This window comes from Athene noctua, chromosome Z (assembly GCF_965140245.1).
Source record: "Athene noctua chromosome Z, bAthNoc1.hap1.1, whole genome shotgun sequence".
Classification (NCBI taxonomy): Eukaryota; Metazoa; Chordata; class Aves; order Strigiformes; family Strigidae; genus Athene; species Athene noctua.
Genome location: NC_134077.1, coordinates 10,070,585 through 10,091,121, shown reverse-complemented (window position 1 = coordinate 10,091,121; position 20,537 = coordinate 10,070,585). Strand labels below are relative to the sequence as shown.

At 49.7% G+C, this 20,537-nt stretch overlaps 1 protein-coding gene across 2 annotated transcripts in view; it reads left to right on the top strand.

Annotated features, from left to right (window-relative positions):
- NOL6 (nucleolar protein 6) overlaps positions 1-20,023 on the top strand; it is a 29,753-nt gene extending 9,730 nt beyond the window's left edge. The window contains exons 16-26 of one of the 2 annotated variants that reach the window (XM_074932205.1): positions 1,130-1,270; positions 1,571-1,688; positions 1,908-2,062; positions 2,298-2,461; positions 2,919-3,071; positions 4,181-4,278; positions 4,807-4,931; positions 5,092-5,181; positions 8,271-8,468; positions 16,955-17,056; positions 18,263-20,023. In XM_074932205.1, the coding sequence (XP_074788306.1) occupies positions 1,130-1,270; positions 1,571-1,688; positions 1,908-2,062; positions 2,298-2,461; positions 2,919-3,071; positions 4,181-4,278; positions 4,807-4,931; positions 5,092-5,181; positions 8,271-8,468; positions 16,955-17,056; positions 18,263-18,412 (1,494 nt within the window). In that variant the 3' untranslated portion in view covers positions 18,413-20,023. The remainder of the gene's footprint in view (positions 1-1,129; positions 1,271-1,570; positions 1,689-1,907; positions 2,063-2,297; positions 2,462-2,918; positions 3,072-4,180; positions 4,279-4,806; positions 4,932-5,091; positions 5,182-8,270; positions 8,469-16,954; positions 17,057-18,262) is intronic. The other variant, XM_074932206.1, reaches the window with a different exon arrangement.
- The last annotated feature ends 514 nt before the right edge of the window (positions 20,024-20,537 follow it).

The window sequence follows — 20,537 nt, the reverse complement described above, 5'->3', positions numbered from 1 at the left end:
TTGCCCTTTTAAGAGCAGAGGAAAGCAAATCTGATAGAAAGAATCTTCTGTGCCAGGACTAGTTGCAGTCTGGGCAGAGCTGCATGTCACATTTGGGATCAGATGTTAGTTTGTACAGCCTGTTGTGTGGTGAGGCAGCAAAATCTGTGTGCACTCTGTCCCTGCAAGCTAGTTGGGCGTGAGCAGGGCTGATAAACCCCACGCTGAGAGGGGATGCACTTTCCTGGAGCCTGAGGGGCATTTAGAAGTCTGATTGTTGCCAGTCATTGAGGAATGAAGGAGAAACTCTGTTGTGTGAGGAGTGGTGGATAGGGGTGTCTGTCTCTGCTCCTCCAGTTGTGTGCAGGCAGGCCAGGGAGCTTGCAGTGGTCAAGGGATGATGGAAGATGCATGGTGCAGCCAGCTGTAGAGACAGGCAGGGCCGGGGTTTGTCATTCGTGGTGCACCCCGCAGAGGGTGCTGCTGCTCTGTTGGAAGGCCCAGCCTGGCTGGATGCATGCAGCTCAATGCATCTGAGCTGAGTGGTTTGGCGCCAGTGATGTCTGCTCCTGTCTGTGCTCTGGGAAGATGGAAGCAGCAAGGGCAGCAGCACTTCTTCTTTTGGTGCTTCTCATCTGTCTTCCCCAGAGCTGCCACAATGCTCTGGATATTTTCTGTCTTTGCTTTTGCCATGCTTCACAGCTCTGTCTTGGCTAAGGATGTAGTCGGTGCAGTTTTTTTGTTCACTGCTGCCTCTATTGGCATCACAGTAACATGGGGAGGCACTAGCAGAGCTCTTGTTTTGCCAGTTTGTGATCTCTTCATTCCCAAATCACTCTTAGTTTCTCCCTTCCTGGGGAGAATGCTGGCAGTACAGCTCCTGGCGCTGCCATAATGTCTTGCACAGGAAATAATTTCACTTGCCACTTGAAATGCAGCCTCTAGGATGCCTGTGGCTGGGGAGCTGCAGACAGTCTTGCCCTTGTCTTCCCCCTCTCTCTCACCTCCCTGTTTTTCTTAGCACTCTTGCCAGAAGCTGTTCCCTGGGGTGGCAGTGCTGGCTCCTTGGAGTTTGGCTGCAGTGCCAGTCTGAGAGGGAGGTGAGGTGTCTGCCCAGGCAGGAATGGAGAGGGCTGCTGTGTGTCCGCAGGTGCCGGGTACAGGTGAGGAGGCCATGGTCAGCGTTGTCTGCTCCTACGACGACCTGAGCCGCAAGCTTTGGAACCTGAAGGGGCTGCCGCTGACGGTGACAGCCGTGCAGGGTGTCCATCCGGCCCTCCGGTACACGGATGTGAGTATCCCTAGGCATGGCCCATGCCTGGGAGTCTGCAGGGAGCTGGGGGGATGCCCTGGCATGAGGGGGGAACTCAGAGAATTAGTCACTCTCTGCTTTTGTGGCTCTTGAGAGCCTGTGGGGTGAGGCGATGTGGTCCCTGTTCTTTGTTGCCCTGTCCCTCAGGCTGGCTGTGCACAAGTTGGCTAAGCCCTCTGTGCTGGAGGGCTTTGCTGGGGCAGGAGGTTTGGGGTGAAGAGGTGTGCAGTGCCCCACAGTTTGTGTTTCCTGTTCTCAGTCCATAGTTGTTCTCTCCAGGTCTTCCCTCCCATTCCCATGAAGCCAATTTATTCCTCCTATAACCGAATCAGGACCAAGCACTTGCTGCTTCCCTTGGAGGAGAAGCCCTGCCCAGCCTACATAGCCCCTTTGAAGAGTAAGTGGGGAGAGATGTGAGTAGGAGATGATTTGGTGGGAGGAAGCGGAAGCAGGCAGTGATGCTGGCTCCGTTACTGCTGCATTGGTGTGCTGCAGGCAGGAGCAGAGCTCCAGCTCCTCCTGCTCTCTTGCTGTAACCTCTAGTCGCAGCCACCCCCATCCAACACCTCATTTCTGCATGGGGCTCACTGGTGTCCTGCTGTCCCTTTGCCCCCAGTTGTCTGCCACATGGAAGGCAGTGGCCAGTGGCCACAGGACAAAGAAGCCATCAAGCGCATCAAGGCGGCTTTCCACCTACAGCTGGCTGAGCTCCTCCAGCAGCAGCACCAGCTGGTTTGCAGACCTGCAGTCACCCACACTGACGTGTACAAGGTAGGGGGATGATGGGGACCTTCTCCAGACATGACTTGATACCAGGGAGGCATGTGGGGGGCTGTGGCAGTGGTCCCACTGGAGAAAACCAAGATTTGGATGGTGAGCTTAGGAAAGGTCATGGTGAGACTGTGATGAGTCCAGGTTGCTCCTGTTGTGTTCCTGAGGTGCAGCATAGCATACTAGCCTGTTATGCTACCATCAAGCCTGACTTCATGTTCTGGTCCCATCTCAGGATGGCTATGTTTTCCGTCTCCAAGTAGCCTACCACCGGGAGACCCTGATTTTGAAGGAAGTGGTCACCCCAGAAGGGATGCTGAAGTACCAGGACACAGAGGAGTCTCGTCAGTTGGAGCTGGAGACGTTGCATTTGCCCTATTTAACCAGCTCCCTGCATGGGTAGGTGAGGCAGGTGGTGCCTGGGGGACCAAGGTATGGGACGGGACATGGCTGGAGGCCAACGTGGAGGTGCCCTTGGATGTTGGAAGGTGATAATGAGGAGAGAACCTCACTGTAGGAAGTGGCCCTTCAGCCCACCGTGTGAGGAACTCTGCAGGAGGATGGAGGGACAAGTCTGGGTGGGGGCAGCACCAGTTGTCCCTGTTGTCATATTGAAGTAATGGGTGTGGGGAGAGAAGTGCCAAAGAGCAGCATGGTTAGAGAGGAGCATGTGGCAGCATTTTCTCTTTATTCCCCCAAAATCTTAACACCTGCAGAGAGTGCCCTGTGCCTGTGATACTGCGCATGTGTTCCTGGCAGATTTTTGCTCCTCTCCTCTGTCTTGCCCAATGCCAGAAGGCTGTTTTTGGGTCCTGGGGTGTGTGGGTTAAGCAGTGGTTTGTCTCTCTCCTTGCAGGCTCCAGCAGCAGCACCCTGTCTTTGGCAGCACTTGTCGGCTGGCCAAGCGCTGGGTCAGCGCCCAGCTCCTTAGTGACAACATCTCTGAGGAGTGTGTGGATCTCCTTGTGGCGTTTCTCTTCCTCCACCCAGCCCCTTTCACACCGCCCAGGTGAGCATGAGGAGCCTAGGCTGGCCTGATGGGGATTTCATGCTTTTTTCCTTACCTGACATGGAGGGATGGGATGCTGCTAGGGCAGGAGGTGCTGGGAGTGTGCACAGCAGGGAGCATGAGCCCTCTGTGCTGCCACAGTGCTGTTTCAAGTTCTGTTGAGAGTGGCTGGCCAGAGGAAATGGTGATGTTTGACACTGTGGGGCTGTGGCTTCCCCTACCCTGTGTGCTGTGAAGAAAGTGGGGAAGCAGGTAAGCATGGGATCAAGCGTCCCTGTGGCTTCTCGAGGACTGGTGGGACACCTCACCCTGGGGATGACGGCCAGGAGAAGCAGAGGCGAGGGCTGCATTGTGTCTAGCAGCACACTGGGGCTCCTGGGCTCCCTGGGAGGGATGTTATGATGCTGCTAGGAGCTGCAACCTCTCTTACTCCTGGAGAGGACTCCAGAGGGAAGGGCAAGAGGTCATCTGATGAATAATCCTGTGGGGCCAGTTATTTGCTGACCCCTGGCAGGTGGATGGGATGTGGCCCAGAGGGAGTGAATTGAACTTAAAGGGAGTGGTTTTGCTCTGTGTGGAGCCAAAAGGCTACTCTGCCCTGTACTCAGGGTCCAGTTTCCTTCCTGAAAGTATCCGGAGTAACAGCCTGATGCCTAGAATGCTTTCCTGTCTCCTAAAATATCCTACCAGTAGGAGCCCCATTTTCCCAGCTGTCTGGCTTGACATGTGTGTTGTGTTGCAGGGGAAGAGGCCCAGTGGCAACTTGGCTGGTGTTCAGAGCTGCTGAAGAGATGGAAGCATCTCTCTCCACCTCCCCTTTGCTCCAACCCCAGGAGTCTGGGTGGGGTGGGCGTCAGGGGATGGGGCAACCAGGGGCAGTGTTTTACTTTCTGCTGGTTTCTTTCACTTGGGGAGGGAGGAACAAGGGGGAAGGATTTTCCCTGGGAATTCAGAGAAGGGGAAGTTCCTCACTCTTGTCCTGTACTTCCCTTTCCCACTACAAACATCCCTTGGTCTGTGTGTGAGCTGGGCATCAGTAAGTTGCCCTGAAGCACAGCCTCTCTTGCTGCCAGGCCATCAAGTGTTGAACTGTTTTGTCTTGCCTGCAGCTCTCCCCAAGTGGGGTTCCTGCGCCTCCTTGACTTGCTGGCAACCTTCGACTGGAAAAACAACCCTCTGATTGTCAACCTGAATGCTGGCCTCACAGGTGAGCAGGCAGCATGCAGGAGAGCCATGGCGTGAGGGTCTTGAGCTCTCCTTGGTCAGTGCCTGGCTCCAGAGATCTTGAATACATGGAGGTGTCACAGCTTCTGCCAGGGGCAAGGAGATTTTCCACTCTTATTGCTGCCCTGCTGTGCCTAACTTGGCTTCAGGATTGGTTTGGTTGTGGCATTTGTGTTGTGAAAACTCTTTGGGTACAAACTCTATCATCAGGTTATATATGATGTGTCAGTCTCAGCGTCTGCCATGTCTGGGCCCACCTGGGTGGGTTTAGAGCAAAGGTCCATCTAGCCCTGCAGCCTGTCTACAAAACTTCCTGCGGGTGGATGCCGAGGGAAGTGTGAGAGCAGAGCAAGTCCAAGGCGATGGAGCTATAGTTGCACATAGACTGTGGGATCAGAGGGTGGGAGAGGATAAAGCCTGTTGTACTACCCTTTTCTGGGCTGCAGTACATGGGCGAGGAGGCTGGAGAGCTGTGGATGTGGATCTCATCCATCTTGCCTGCCTTCTCCAGATGCTGACTGCACAGAGATCAAGAACAGGTTTGTGGCTGCTCGCTCTTGCCTCCCTGTCATGTTCATCGCCACCCCAAAAGACCAGTGGAGCTCCATGTGGACCCAAGAACAACCCTCAGCTCAGGTGAGCTGGGTCCTCTGTCCTCGTCCTGTGGTGGCCGCCAGGTTGGGGAAGTTTCCTGGTCCCAGTGCTGGAGCCAGCTCCAACAGCCCCATGCATGATCGGGGTGCCTGCTACATCCAGGACTGTTGAGTTTTACCATCTGGCTTTCTTCCCTTCCCAGATCCTCCAGCGCCTTCTTGTGCTGGCCTCAGAGTCTCTCCGTGCTGTGGAGGAGCAGCTCATGGACCCACTTAACGGCCAGGATGTGAAGGTAAGCCCCTGGGGTGCCAGCGCAGGTGTTTTCAAGCTCTGGCAAAGCATACTGGTCTTCAGTGATGATCACTGGGATGTGTTAGAAGGATTCAGGCTGTGGCCATGTGTGGTTGCCCTGGGATAAAGAGCAGCGAGGATAGGAGCGTGGAGGCTAGTGCCCCACTGTGCTACCCTGTTTCTGGGGGATGCAGCTCTGCATAGCAACTTGGGGTGAAATATCACTGACTAGGACAAATTTATTTTGTATTCTGGTTTCCCTGGGACGTGAGCAAACCCACAGTCTTCCTGTGCTGAATCGGTCATGTTGTCTGTGGCTGGAACAAATGGCTCCTCTGGGAGACTGTCTTGGTGGTGTGCAAATCTGGCTTGTGTGCTCCAGTCTTACCAAGCCTAGGGTGGTGGAGGTTTTGGTAGGATGCCAAAAGGCACTTTAGGAAGATGTTATTTTGGTTTGAGTGGAGAAGCAAGGCTGTATATAGTTTAACCCTCTTCACTTTCTCAGTGATTTTATTTTTTAAGTTAAAACATCCATTACTGAAATAGACCTGGGAGATGTAGATGCATTTTTTTTCCAATTCAAGGGAGATAGTGTGTTTTGGAGGGGAACTTATTGATGTACCAAGTAGCGACCTAGGCCGTTCAAGCTGAGAGGACCAGAAAACCAAACAGTGGTTACATATGACAGATTGACATTAAAAACACACACTCCACCCCATACAGTGGGTTTTTTTCCTGCCTAGGCAATATAAAAAGGATTTATTGACATTGCTTTCAGTTCTGCTGCATTTTGTGCTGGAAGTGTTACAGGGATGAGATCTACTGGAGGTGGTAGCAGTGTGTGTTACAGGGCTGTGAAGGGATGAGATGCTGTGTACATGTGAGACGTGCCTGGTGGGCTGCAGTCACTGTGCAGACCCAAGACTGAAATTCAAGAGGTGCAGTGTGAGCTGGGGGTGGCTAGCTCCTGAAATGAGCCATCGCCTGTCCATAACATCCTCCGAACACCTTGACTCGGCCTCCTTGGTCCTCCTTCCCTCTCCCTTCCTCTTGGCTGCTGTAGTGAGATCCTTTCCCTTCCCCAGGGTATCCCTCTGGTCCATACCAGTGTCCTCCCAGGCCTATCATGTTTGTTAGGGATAAACATGTGATGCTGTTTCCAGGGCTGCTAATCTATTTGTAAGCAAAGTTTTGGGTGGTGAGGAGAGAAAAGCCTTTACAGTGCAACTTGGAGTTGCCTTCTCTTCCTATGTATCTAACAGTGTGCTTCAAGGGTTTTTTTGTCTTTGCATTTGGGTCACTGGTGGATGTGAGTGATTCTCACGCAGATTCAGACATGGGTTTGTGAGCTCTGTTTCTTGCTCCCAGGGGGGCTACAATAAGCCATGGATTTGGTCGTCTGTGTGGGAAAGAGGGTCTGTGTGGACCGGAGCTAGAACTCAGTGCTGTTCACTGTTGTTCTTCATGTGTGTTCTCCCCAGCCTGGCTATAAACCAGCTCTGAGCGGTGGGTTTTCTGCCAGTGCCAAGTTGGGCAGTGTCCCATGACTCCGTTCATGTCTCTGCATCATTTATTTCATGAAAACATACACATGATTTTAACTTTTTCCATTTTAATACAGCTGCATCCACAGTGCCAAATCCTGCTTGTCTAAATATTTATATGTGGGGGATTGCTCCCCTCCATTAATAGGGCTTGCTCTCACCCTCTGTCTTCTTGATGGAAGATACTGCTGCCCTCTGGGTCAACTCCTGTTGGACAGACGGGACAGTCCCATTACTACACAGCTCCTCGTGTCCCCTGGGTGTCATTCATTTTTGTTAGCTTCTTGACTGCCCTCTTCGTTCTGGGACCCTGCCGCATGTGGTGCCGTTACCTGTCTCAACTCACCATCTCTCCGTCTCTCGACTGGGCCCCTTTTGGGCCCCTCACTACAATAAGGCCATTGAATGACTCGAGTGTGTCCAAGGAAGGGCAACAGAGCTGGTGCAGGGTCTGGAGGCCATGTCATATGAGGAGTGACTGAGGGAACCTGAAGGTTTAGTCTGGAGAAGAGGAGACTGAGGGGAGACCGCATCGCCCTCTACAACTACCTGAAAGGAGGGTGCAGAGAAGAGATGAGACTCTTTGACCAAGTAACAAGTGATAGGAAGGACAAGAGGTAGTGGCCTCAAGTTGCACCAGGGAAGGTTTAGACTGGGTGTTAGGAAGGATTTCTTTACAGAAGGGGTTGTTGGGCATTGGAATGGGCTGCCCAGGGCAGTGGTGGAGTCCCCATCCCTGGAGATGTTTAAGAGTTGGGTTGACCCAGCACTGAGGGATATGGTGGAGTTGGGAACTGTCACTGTGAGGTTAATGGTTGGACTGGATAATCTTGAAGGTCTTTTCCAACCTAGATGATTCTGTGATTCTTGACTGCCCACCCCACTGTTGTGCACTCGGGTGGGCTTCCTAGGGTCTGTGGTCAGGGCTGGGGAGGACCACCTTTGCCCTGTGGAAGGCTCTTCTCCAGGGACCATCCCTGAGGCCTGGGGACAGCGGTTAGATTTTTCTGCTGAACAGGGAAACCAATAGGGTGGAGAGTGTAGTGCTTTTGGCTAGACATCTGATATGGGTAGGGAGCAGCTCCCTTCTTTAAGTGTTGAGCTTGCTGTACAGTTGGACTGTGGCAATTAAGCGTGTCCTTGCTGGTGTGCTTTGAAGGTCCAAAGAACACTTAGCCTATCCACCAGATCACCATGGGGGAACCAGCTTGTTTGCTTCACAGAGTCCTTGTTACAGCACTTGCATGAGGTGTAGGGGAGTGAGGGTCACATCCTTCTGACATGAGGAGAGCCCATGCTGGAATGGGGACATGTTTCAGCCCAGAGGGAATGAGATGGCCAGTAAGGGCTAGAGCTTCCTATGGCTCCACCACAGCCATGTTTTTCATATGGATGTTTTGGAAAACTTCTGACATCAATCTCACAAACATTTTGGCTTTCTAAGTAGAAGGGAATAAGAATGCAAGCAAGGACTTGGGAAATCTCTCTCATCTGTTCAGCTAGCCTGTGTCCTATATTGAGTAGCACTGGTCTTTTCTCTCTGCAGATGGTCTTCCGCCCTCCTTTGGATTTCTATGATGTCCTAATCCACCTGAATCCAACTCAGATTCCTCGTCATCTGGAGAGTGTGGACCGGCCGCTAAAGTCGTTTTCCCGGGGTGTGCTGAAGAACAGCACTTCAGTGAAGATCCTCTTCCCTGTGGTGGATTATGACCCTGTACAGTGCTACCTCCAGGAGCTGAGAGTAAGCGCAGCCCATTGGAGAGGCATCGGGGGCCTGCATAAGGGGGCCTAAATGGCCTTCTAGCATTTAGGTTGCCTGCTACTGCAGGACCTACTTGGGTGACATCTTTATGTATTTTGTGTGGGATTGTTCTCTTTGTGTACCTTTGAAATCACTTCTTCAGCAGAAGACCTGGTAAGTGCACCACCTGTTTCATGGAAATGGGAATGCTGCTGATGTGAGAATGACCTCAGATACAAAGCACCTGGGGCTTTTGCTGAAGAATATTGTATATCAGTGCAGAAGTATCTTTAAGTCATTTGTCTCTAGTCAGTTAATTGACTTTTCATGGCTTATTGCATCAGTCGGGGTGCATGATGGACCCCTGTTTTCTTGGGGGGGTATATAGGAATCTATGGTACCAGTAGTGCTCCTGCTGTTAGACCAGTGGCTGTGTGAGCCATAGACGCTGAATATTGGTCACAGGATGGTTCCTCTGTGTCTGGTTACATGCATAATTGCAGAGGAAGCTGGTAATGTAGGTATATGGAGAACATCAGTATCCAAAGTTATCAGCCCTGTTCTCTTCACGGTGTGGCCATGCCAAAGACTCAGCAAGCTGGGGAGGTGTGCAGGATGCTGGGTGCCAGCAGTGATCCACACTGGGTCTGGCCAGCCAGTGCTTTGCAGTGGTGCAGCCTCTGCCTCTTTGACCCTTTCTAGCTTCATGTGTGATATCCGAGTTAAATGTTAGTGTGCAGAGAGGTGAGGCTGAGATGTTCTTTTTTCAACACCTGTCTTGACTTTCAAGTACCATCATCCCTTACCCACTGAAGTCCTGTGAGCAGTATCAGAGCTGCTGCAGGAATTGTAGGCTGGCTTTGGTGAAGATCTCCAACCCTGTTCCCCTGTCAGGGCAGAGCCAGCTTTGACATTAGAGCAGGCTGTGCAAAACCCAGTCCTCTTGAATGCCGACTGTCCAGGCATGGAGATTTGCCCCCTTCCCGTCCCAGTGTTTGGCCAGCATTGTGAGAGATGTACCTGAATTGAAACTCCAGTTCAGACTTGAAGATGCTGGGCCCTTTCAGTTCGAGATTCCCTTTCACTTTAGTGCAGGCAGCTTAGGAGGTGGGCAAAGAAAACATGCAAGGGTTTCTCTGAAGGTTTCCTCACCCTAGGCACAGTCCTGTTACCTCCCAAGCTGCCTGCCAGCTGCGCTCTGTGATGACCTCTGCCCATGGGAAACCTCTGTGGCTTCAGTAGAGCTGCTAGGTCTAGCAAGGTGCAAGCTCAGTCCTCCTGTTACCCACAGCAGGCTGGGACAGTCTTGGGGGGTGAGGAAGTGAGATACAGGGATGCACACAAGTCCTCTTTAAATTGAGGAAGACCTTAAAATTGTCCACAACTTCTCTGCAAGTAGTGCTGCTGCTTTAGCTGGAAGGACATGGGGGAGAGGAGGTACCCAGTGCTTTCCTGTCTTTGAGAAAGAAGGTGGTTGAGAAGCTGGAGGTCCTGCAGACATATTGTAGAGAGCACTGGGGGATTTCTTGAGGTCCAGGATATGCAAGAAGGAAGGAGAGAAGCACCCTTCACAAGACTTTTAAAAGGGAGCAGGAAGCATAGTGATTGGGAGATGTTTTCTATTTCACTCTCTTTCCTTGTGTCTTTCCATCTAAGGATGACTATCAAGACCAGCCCCTCTCTTTTTATTCCCTAAATGGTGAGGATTTGACCTGCTGCCATGAAACCTCAACCAGCAGGCATAGATATGGGTAGGAAATGGTGTTTCTTAAGCCTGAAATTCTTTTCCACCCCATGCTGGAAGTGGGGGTTAAAGCTGAACAGGGTGTTTTACAGCTGCTGCCAAGGGGCTGGAGGTGTCTGTATGCATGGGGCCAGAGCCTGTGTGTCTCTGAAGGGGTCAGGGCTAGGCAATCCTCATGGAGACCTGGCAGGAAGCTGATTTCTTGCTCAAAGAACTGGAGACCGCTGGATGAGCCTATCAGGAGAGCTGGCTCCTTGGGGAGGCTCTTAACTGCTTGCAGCAACTCTGGCTGCGTATTGAGGCAGTCAGTCAGGAAACTTGCAGGGTGTGTTGCACTTTATAGTTTTTGTGCCTCTAGTCAACTTGTTGTCAGCAAATGGCTCTAGAAGTGAAAGGTGCAGGGGAGACTTTCCTGGAAAGCAGTTTTCATTATCTTTAACCAATTATGACTTAATTGGTCCAGTCAATAGTAACTTACAAGCTGTCTAAATTTCTACCGCCTGTTTCCTCTAATACAGAGAGAGACAGACTCAGAATAGGGTTTGGCTGGGTTACAGATTACAGGTGGTCATAACATCTGAACGAAGAAGAATGGATATGAGCAGAGATCATGTTGCCTCATTGAAAGCTGTGTTGGGATCACTTGGTGTTTCCTGTTCTTTGACCTGAGAATGCGCAAGAGGGAACACAGTAGGAACTGGTCACAGCTTTCTCTGAAGAGTGAACTATGGGATAGAGAGCCTGAAATGCGCTCTGGCATTTCTGTCTGGAGGGCTTTTCCTCCTCTTGAAGGCTCTGAGGTAGGTATGGTTGTGTTCCCTTGTGGCGGTCCTATTGGAGGTATCTTGTACTACCAGTTCACTTGTCTCTTGTAGCTTCCAGATCAGTAGCAGGCAGACCTGACGGCACTGATCTCTTTCTGGACAAACAGGTGTTTCTTCTGGAAGTATCACAGAGGTGATGCTGCACCTACTATCAGGTAACTTAGCTGTGTCCATCCATGTTGGAAGGCCTCAAAAGCTGACTTTGCACTCACTGCAGGGTCACCAGCAAGCAGGCGATGCTGAGCTGTCAGTAGAAACTACTCCACCAGTAATCATCTGTCTTCGTTTCTCCATGTACCAATATTCTTGCCTAAAGGCAAGACCTTTCCCATCAGCTTCGTGCTTTGACCTAGCTTTGGTTGGTAGCCTCTCCAGCACCCTTGTATTTTTCCTCCCCTGGCTTTTACTGCTTGAAGTGGCAACTCTTCATCCTGCAGGCTGGAAGCCCCAGGGGTGATCCAAACCCAGCAAGAAGTTGGTGCTGGAAAAGAGTGCGGTGACAGCAGTGAATCTTTATGATATATTTTGGATGAGAAGGCACTTGGACGCAGGACTGACTGGCTTTGACTCGAGTAATTTGCTCTCACTTAACAGCACAAACCACAGAACTGAGCAACAGGGTCATAGCTGAGGCTGACAGTGCAGCCATGGTGGGGTTCTAGGAACAAAGGAAGACATCTGCCATGCAGCAATACTGTGAGATTTTGTTCTCTTCTGTGGGCAGAAAAGAAACACCTGCCCTTTTCTTAGCTTCCCATGTGAAAAAGGAATTTAAATGCCTGGACATACTGATTGAGTTGACAGGGGCAGGAAGTAGCATATTCCCCAGTGTCCTTGGCCCAATAACCAGGAGACCCACTTTTCTCTTGTCCAACCTGTTTGCTTCTGAGAGGTCCCTATTCTTCTCAGATCAAAGGGGTTAGCAAAACAAGAGTGCTCTGGAGCCGAAGGATTGATGTATGCCTTCCCCAAGAAGCTTAATCAGAGGAGAAAATGAAAGGAGGGGAGGTGTTAAGTCCTGACTGCATTAATTTCTCCTGCTCCGTGGAGATGTGCTGCAGGAGCTGGTCTGATGGAGTTGCTCTGGTGCCTGGGAGGCTCTGGGTAGAGATGAAAGGCTGGTTGTGGATTTCAGACAGCAAATTCTTCAATTCCAGGACAGATCTGATAGAAAAGGCCTGTTCTGGGAGTCTGTCCAGATGAGAAGGCTTTGCAGACAAACACATTTGAGGGAAAGCAGGTACCAGACGCCATGCAGAGAGGGCTTCCCTGGAGCTTCAGCCCATCAGCATCCTCCCTGCCACTTAGAGTCCTAAGTACCTCAGCAAGCAAACCCTGGGTTGGGTCCTGGCAGGGATTCTCCAGCAGGACTAAATTAATTTTTAAGTGTCTCAAATGAGGTTCCCACTGGATCTCCATTGTGACTGCTGGTCTGTGTTGTGGTGGCTGTTGAGCCACCCCCAGCTGTTTGCTGTATTCCCATGGTGTGGGAAGGTTTGATCAGTACAGCTTTTGCTTCAGGGTTGCTTGGCTGTCCTCTGGACTTGGGAGGTGATCCAGAAGACACAGGACTTGATATGCTTGCTGTGCCTGTCTGAATGCATTCAGGAGCTCACAAAGCCCAGAGGTTCTGGTCATCTCACTGAGGTACAGAGCTGTTCTCTCATGGTGGGGAAAATCAGATGAAGCTGTCTGTGCCATGTCCATCTGCGTGTCTATAATGGCTGTTAAAAGACCTAACACTTCTTACTGGGTCTTTGGTCTCACCAGGTCGCTGGATGTGAAGTGCTCTCTTTCACTGAGATTAGTTTTCTGTGGCCTGTGGAAGAGCTCATGACAGAGGAGCTGCCCATCTTGTAGACGGGAAACCTTTCCTGTGTGGATGAGCAGGATGATGTTTCGTGCTTTAGTGTAAACATCCTTCCCCCTAAAGCAATGTTTTACATTTCTTGCACCTTCAGACAAGACCTATCTCGAAGACTTACAGCCCTTTCATTTCTTCCTCCCATCGTGTAGGAATGTGTATCTTGCTACTGCATGTTAGGAAGGAATTAATGATACTAAAAATTCTTAGTCTTCTACAATTTATAAGCTGTGGTTATGGGATGTAGCTGGAATTGATGAAATCTTTTCAGGTCAGACTACTCCCTTCCTGTTTTGACTGACAGGGTTGACTCCTGTGGTGGCTCCAGATGGGCAATGACAAAGTGAAAAAACTGTGGGCTCATGTGGCATGGAGAAAACCTTCCTGTCTGGTTCTACCCCTTCAGAGGGGCAGAGGTGGCAGGAAATTACCCACTCCTACAGCTGCAGAGCAGCTGTGTGACCCTTAGCATTGTGCCTAGGGTTGGGGGTGGATGCCCGTGTATGTATGTACACTTATGGGCATGTGTGTGCTTAGCGAGGCATCAGCCTTGTGTGCTCCTTGGGTGAGCTGACAGGGTACTTGTGGCTGCATTTCTCCTGTTGGTAATGCATTCCAAGAGGTCTGTAGGATTTGTCCCCTAGGAAGTGACGTAAGACTTTAGAATCTCTGATGGTTTGGTGGATTGATGGACAAAGCATGTTTGCTAATACAGCCAGGAGAACATGGGTGGCTTTTTTCTTCGGCATACTTCTTTGCTGCTGCCCCAAACCCTTGGGACAAGGATGCACATGTGGCTCTGATGTGGCACTCAGAAGTGGAAAAATTTGAATAGTTTGAAATGGCTTTTATCATCTGAATCCCAAACCTAATGGCCAAGTTTCTTGTGTCTTTTAAAACCTCTCTGACAGAGAAGTAACTGCAGCCTGGCTTTCTCAACAGTGCTTGTTGCTCAATTTGGGCATGGGGGAAGGCTCTGTCTGTGTCACGTAACCTGTAAGCATTAGGGCAGGTCACAGTAGGATGACAAGGACCTTAAAGTGTTAACCACAAATGTAGTAATTTATTGGAAGTAGCTTTAATAGGGTTTTTTATACTGGTAGGTTGCTTGCTGAGAGCACTTAAAATGTTCTAAGCACTGAACTAATGTTGTTTGATGGATTTGCCACTTGAACTTCATGAAGCAGAGCTGCTAGGCACATTTTGGGTGCAGAGACCTCCTGAAAACAGCTCTTCTTTTTCCAGCAGCTGTGTTGCAGTGGACCTGATCTCTGGGTATAAGTAGGAGCATGGAAAAAATGGGTGGAAAAATGGTTAAGTCAAAAACCCCCACCCCTAAACAACAATAATGTAGTTGCTTAACTAGTGATGAGTGCTTACATCATTGCAAAATCTGTGCTTCAGCCTGAGCTGCTTAATCCAGTAATCCCATTTTTAGATCAGGGTATTGTTTTACTCACCACTGTTCTGCATCCTTTCATTTGAACAGTGCAGATGGCTCCTTACAGACCTTGAGCTAATCTTCTTCCCGGTGCCATGTACCCCTTCCCCACAGTATTAAGCTCATCTGAGTCACAGCCCCAAGCTTGCAGGTCCCCTGTGGCCCTGTGAGATGGGAACCAGCCATAGGTTTTGCTGATGGCAAGGATCCTTCTGAGCACGGGGGCTTTCCCTGGGCCTTTAAAGCTGAATTGCAACCAAAGATAAGAGCAGCTTGAGGAGTAGGGGTTCAAATGCACTCCCTGTTTTTTCCCCCTTTTCTTTTAAACTTGCCCTTGAGGAAGGTGTTTGCAGGCTCAGGCAAGCTCAGTGGCACTAAGCATGGAGCATGGGATGTGGAAAGGGAAGCAAATCCTGCTTGCCTTTACTGCCCAAGCCCTCTGCACAAACAGAAATGTGGTGGCTAATACACAAGTGCAGAAGGTTACCCTTTGTGGGGATTTTGAACTGGATGCCATCCTTTTAATATCTGCCCTCTGCTCCCTGCTGTCTAGAAAAAAGGTGATGGGTATCGGGCTGAACAGTGGTTTTATTGGGAAATGAGGTGAGTCTGGGAGGGCTCCTTTCCTGCAAATGCTCCTGGCTCCTGTCCAGCAAGACATGCCTGTAAATAGTACCTTTCTCGTAGGGAGCATTGCATGGCACTCAAGACCTTGCCCTGTAGAGTAGCAGAGTTTTTTCAGGTTCTCACATGCTCTGCTCCTCTTTGGTGTGGAAAGTGGCACGCTGGCAGTCAGCGTGCCCTGAGCTTTCTTGCCCTTTGAGCTTTCCCCCTCTCATGCTGTTTGCTTTTTGGCAAAAGGAGAAGTCTTTGTTGTCTGGGCTCTGAGTGCAGCTCATCGTTCTCAACAGAGAAATGCCAGGGCAGGTTGCCTCTTTCTCAATGTATTTTTAGACAGTGGTTTTCCTAACCAGTTTGGTGAGAATTCCTTGACCATCCTTCTCCCTGTGAAGATCCCATGAAGTAGGATGAGCTGACAGTTCTTAGGATCTTCCCAGCTTGATGGCCTAATTGTGTTACCCTCTGTTTGTGATAGGTCAAGTCCGAGCTCATAAATCTGTCTCTGAAGGTTGCAGACACCACCACCCCTTCCTGCTTATCAGATCTTTACTCTTAAAATGCCACCCCACCTCTTGGGATCACTGGTAATACCAACCCAGTCCACCTTTTTCTTCCTCCTACTGTAATCCTGGTATGTCTGTATCAGACCCCTTCCAAGCTTGCCTTTGATGTTGATCTTTTTTTCATGCCCATTCCCATGAAAATCTTGTTATACAATGATGGCAGCAGAGACCTCTCTTTGTTAAGGCCCTGGCAGAGTTGCAGCTGGGGTTACTAAGGGGAGGGAGGAGAAGGCTGACAGGGGAGAAGAGGGTCTGCATTTCTTGCAGTAAGTTGCTCTAAAGCCAGTGAGGCCATGTGTCCTGTGGGGGCTGTTTGCTTGGCCCGGTAAACACGTGCCATTGCCTGTTGTTAATCTCCACTGAGATGAACAAGTGTCAAGGAGCAGTTTCTTGGCTGGCTTGTTCAGGGTGCATATCTCTAGGTACCAGCATGTTGGGTGCTGAGCTGTAGGGCCAGACTTTAGGGTTCAAAAAGTTGGTTGCATGCAGCATTCTTTATTTCTGCTGCAATGCTCACCCCTTGCCTCCTTGCAGTGCTGGAAATCCAGCTTGCGTGGGCTTGGAGGAAACCAGACTGTGGACTTTAGTCATCTCTTTATGAAAGATCTCTTTTTGAGCTCTGCTACTCAGCATCACCAAAGGAGCTGCTCATTAACACAGATGCTGAAGCACAGGGGCAAGGAGGGCAGGTTCCTGCAGTGCCTCCATTGAGCTTTTTGTCTCTTTGCACCTCACAGGACTTTGTGTTACTTAAAATTTCTGCTGTTACGTTTCCTTTTGGGATGCTACATGCTGACATAATGCATGGAATTTATCCTGGGGGAAGAAGCTTTGATACCTTGTTGGCACAGATTGCAGAGCTTGAGATGCTGGCCTCCAGCAAAAGGTCCTTTGCTGTGGTTGGCTTTGCTGCCATATGTAGTGAAATATATTGTGGCAGGATTGCCTGCTGGGCAGGGCCAACCTCTTGCCATCTGATGCAGTGTGAAATCTCGGACGTGGCTGTTGGTTGCTGGCATAGGACAGCTTGGTAGTGCCACATCAAGCTGATGGGAGGCTATGGTGCGGAACACTCAGTGGTTGTCACCTAAGGGTTTTAGTGTCCTAAAACTGGATGCTGATTTCTGGGTGCTCTTGCAGGTCTGTGGGAGGTGGTGAATCATATTTCTGCTCTTTGGGACAGCAAGAGGTAGTCAGCAATGAGGTCTGCATGCAGAACTTGGAGGCAGTGCACTGTATCCATCAAGGCTGGGGGGAAAGAGGCAGCAGGAGGCAACTAGGATTTGTCCATGGACTGCCAGTTGCTTTCTGTGCTGAGAATCTGCTGGAAGTCTGGGCTAGTGTGGAGCTACTGTGTGTCCCTGTGTAAGGAGACTGAATCATGGCTCTGGCTCTGGAATGTCTGGCACAACTTCTGTTTTCTACCCAGGATGCCTTCAGCGATCTTGCCTTATTCTTCTATGACAAGCATGGTGGGGAAGTGATTGCAGTTTTGTGGAAACCTTTGAGCTTTCAGCCTCAGCCTTTTAAGGTGAGTTTTTGACTCTACTTTCAGTTTCATGTTACCTTTGTGCTCTGAAAGCTTGGAGGGCTTTTTTTTGCATTGTAGTTGCTTTGTCTAACTCTAATCAGCCCCGAAGCCCTTTGAGAAGTGGAGCTTGTACTTCTGTCCCTTCTTTGAAAGGGTGAAACCAAGATAGGGCTATGGCCACAGTGCCCCCAGTCATCAGCAGAGCTGAGAAGGGAATGTGTGTCCCTGGCAAGTCCCAGCACCATAATCATGAGTCAGAATAGAGCTGTCTGTCCCACGTGCTCTTCTTTAGTCCCTTCCTGGGAAATGGGCAATGCCTTGTTTGCTAAAGAGGTTTGGTATGTGCAGCAGGCTGTCCTATTCTTGTGGCTTTGGGCACCTTCCTCAGAAATACCTTACCCACAAGAAGGTGGGGTGGCAAGCCTAAGTTCATAGTGCCTAAGTCCTACCAATATATGGAGACATTTTCCAGCTACACTGTGTGGGCTGGCAAACTCCAGCGGGTGGTTAAGCTAGGTGTGAGGCACGCTGGAGTGATTCATGCTGCTTTCTATGAAGGAAAGACGCAAAGAAACTAGTGACTCATGGCTCAGAGTTGGCATCCCAGGCTCTTCTGCTGTCAGCCTCTGGGTGATTTATCTACTCTCTCTTCATGGCCAGGGGGCATTGACCATTCAGCCTAGTTGCAGTTGTGAAACCCAGTTATTCAGTGGTGAAACAGGAGGAGGAGACGCTTGCATCTGAGCTGAGTGCGGTTTGATTAAACATAACAGCGTTTTTGTTCATCTGGAACAAAAGGATCTCTTCCTACTTGAGGTCTTGACACCCACCAAATTGCAGAGCAGAGCCCAGGCAGCTCTTACTCAGCGTTATGGTGTGGTCCCTTTTGCATACTCCATCTGCTCTAGTTTCACAGACTCCACCATGCACCTGGTCATTATTTCTCTCCCTCCCTTGTGGTCTTTGGACTCCAGGGTAAACCCCAAAAGGGGCTGGAAGGGCCACTCTTGCACTTTGTTAGCTCTAATAATGAGCAGTGATGGTGTTGAGAAATGAAGCTTAGAAAATTAGGTGTAATTGTGTGGCAGGGCTTGGATGTGACAAGGCAAGAGAGTAAACTACTTCTCTTATTTGAGACTTGCAGAGGTTTCAAAGCAGCTCTGAGCAGATGCTTCCATTTGTGCTATATTCATGTGTGTCCTGCAGGTCTCCAGCATGAAAGGGAGGATGGTGACAACTCTGAACAGTGAGCTGGTCTGTGTTCCCAATGTGGAGGCAATTCTGGAGGACTTCGAGGTTTTGGGAGAAGGCCTGGTGAAAAGTGTGGAAGCTCGTACAGAGAAATGGACTATCTGATGCCACTGAGAGGTGTCAGAGGGACCCGTCCTGAAGCAGATTGTTCACTCTGGGACTGTTCCTTTTTGTAAATCAGTCCTAGGAAAGGCTTTTTAAATTGAAAAGCTGTGTTTTACTCTATTTATCTTTGTATGCCTTGTTCAGAAAAGCAATGGGAACTGTCACTGTTTTCAAGAATACAAATGCCTTTTTATATTGAAGAAAATATAAAGATGGGTTAAAGGTTTTGAGTGTTCATTTTCCTTGTAGGAAACAAAGCTGTGTTCACGTGAAAATGTCAAGTACTGAAAATTCTGGCTGAGGTGTGCATTGGGAAGGCAGTTTCCTCGTTCAATAGACAGTTCATAACAGCTGCTGTTATTTCTAGTGGTTAGCAAAACTAAAGAAACACTGAGCTATTCAGAAATGACCAGGTTATTCCCCTCTACTAAGGCCTGGTGAGACACATCTGGCATGCTGTGTCCAACGCTGGGCTCCCCAGTAACAGAGACATGGACACTGAAGTGGGCCCAGTGAAGGGCAGTGAAGATAATTAAAAGGGTTGAAGCTGTTGTCATACAAGGAGAGGGTGCAAGAGCTGGGCTTTTTCATCCTGGAGAAGAGAAGGCTCAAGGGCATCTTACCAATGTGTTTACATACCTGATGGGGGCGTAGAGAACATGAAACCAGGCTCTTCTCAGTGGTGCCCAATGGTGGGATTGTAAGCCAAAACAACAGGGTGAGAGACATAAATTGAAATGCAGGAAATTCTACTTAAAACACTTTTTTTACCATGAGGGTGGTTAAACACTGGCACAGGTTGTCCAAGGAGGTGGGGGAGTCTCCATTCTTGGAGATACTCAAAACCCAACTGGACATTGTCCTGGTCTCTAGGTGACCCTAGTCTGAGCAGGGGTGTTGGATTATTTCTCTCACGTGGAATGATCATGGGGACTCCTGATGGAGAAAGAAGAGGGAATGAATGCACTAGCCCCGTCCCCTCTTCTGATGGAGATAGCACATGTGTTCTAACAGCAAAGCATGGGTGAATCATGTGTGGAGTAAAGGAAACAGACTTCTTGACAGCAGATATTGCAGAAACCAAAATTAGATCAAGCTTGGAGAGGCAAGTGAGTGTTCAGACAGTTTTGATAACTGTAGACAGTTGTTGCCTGGTAAGGAGCATTTTGGATAGAGTGTTTAATCTGTTGCTTTAAGACCTACTGACCTCTCCAGCTGTTGGAAGTGGGTCTGAGGCTTTGTGGAGGAGATTCACAACTTGTTTTTCAAATGTTCTCTCTGCAGTATTTGAAAGTGGGCTGTGGCAGAGATGGAGCACTGCCCTGATGCTGTCTACCTGGTGCCTATTGATCCAGTGTTTGGAGGCACAGTGTGTCCTACAGGGTAGGTGTATGTGTGCAGTGTCCCTGGTTTTGGGATATATCTGCTGTATTAAAATCACAAGAAACATTTGTGTCTCTTCCCTGTGTCAGTGGCTGAGGGAGGCTGTAGGTAAAATCATTTGCCGATCTTTTGCTTGCAAGAGCTTTTTGAGTATACCTAAACTGAAAGCATTAAAAGCACTTAGTGGGCAAAACAGATATTAAACAAAGCAGTACACTCTGTTGCTACCGTGACCCCTGCAGCCTAAGAAGCTGCTGACAAGTCCATTAGCAAACAAGATGCAGGCAGTGATTTCAACAGGCTTCAGAAGTGGTTAATTAGGGATTAGTTTTTAAGCCTCACTTTGTTCTGTTTTATCATCCTTTAGATGTTGGAATTGCCCAATCTGCCTTCAGCAATGGCTGTAATTTTCCTTGGTAGTCAGATTGTTCCTGCTCTTTGTGCCTGTTTGCCTTTGCTCCGAATGTGCAGTTTGACATTGGGATCCTGTAAATCTGCCACCACAACTGTTGGACAGCACTTGAGTTACTGCACTGGTTGCTTGTGGCAGAGCTCTCCTTGTGCCCTCCATGCCCCGTCCTGCCCTTTCGCTTCCCCTTGCTGTATGTTGTGGATGTAAATTGTTTTGGGCTGGGGTGCTCTCCTTGCTATGTGTATCTGTGCTTTTCCTTAGGACAGAGGTGTGTGCTGAAGCCTGCATTAGCTCGCAGGGGAGCAGAGCTCCTCCAGCCCCGCCACTGCA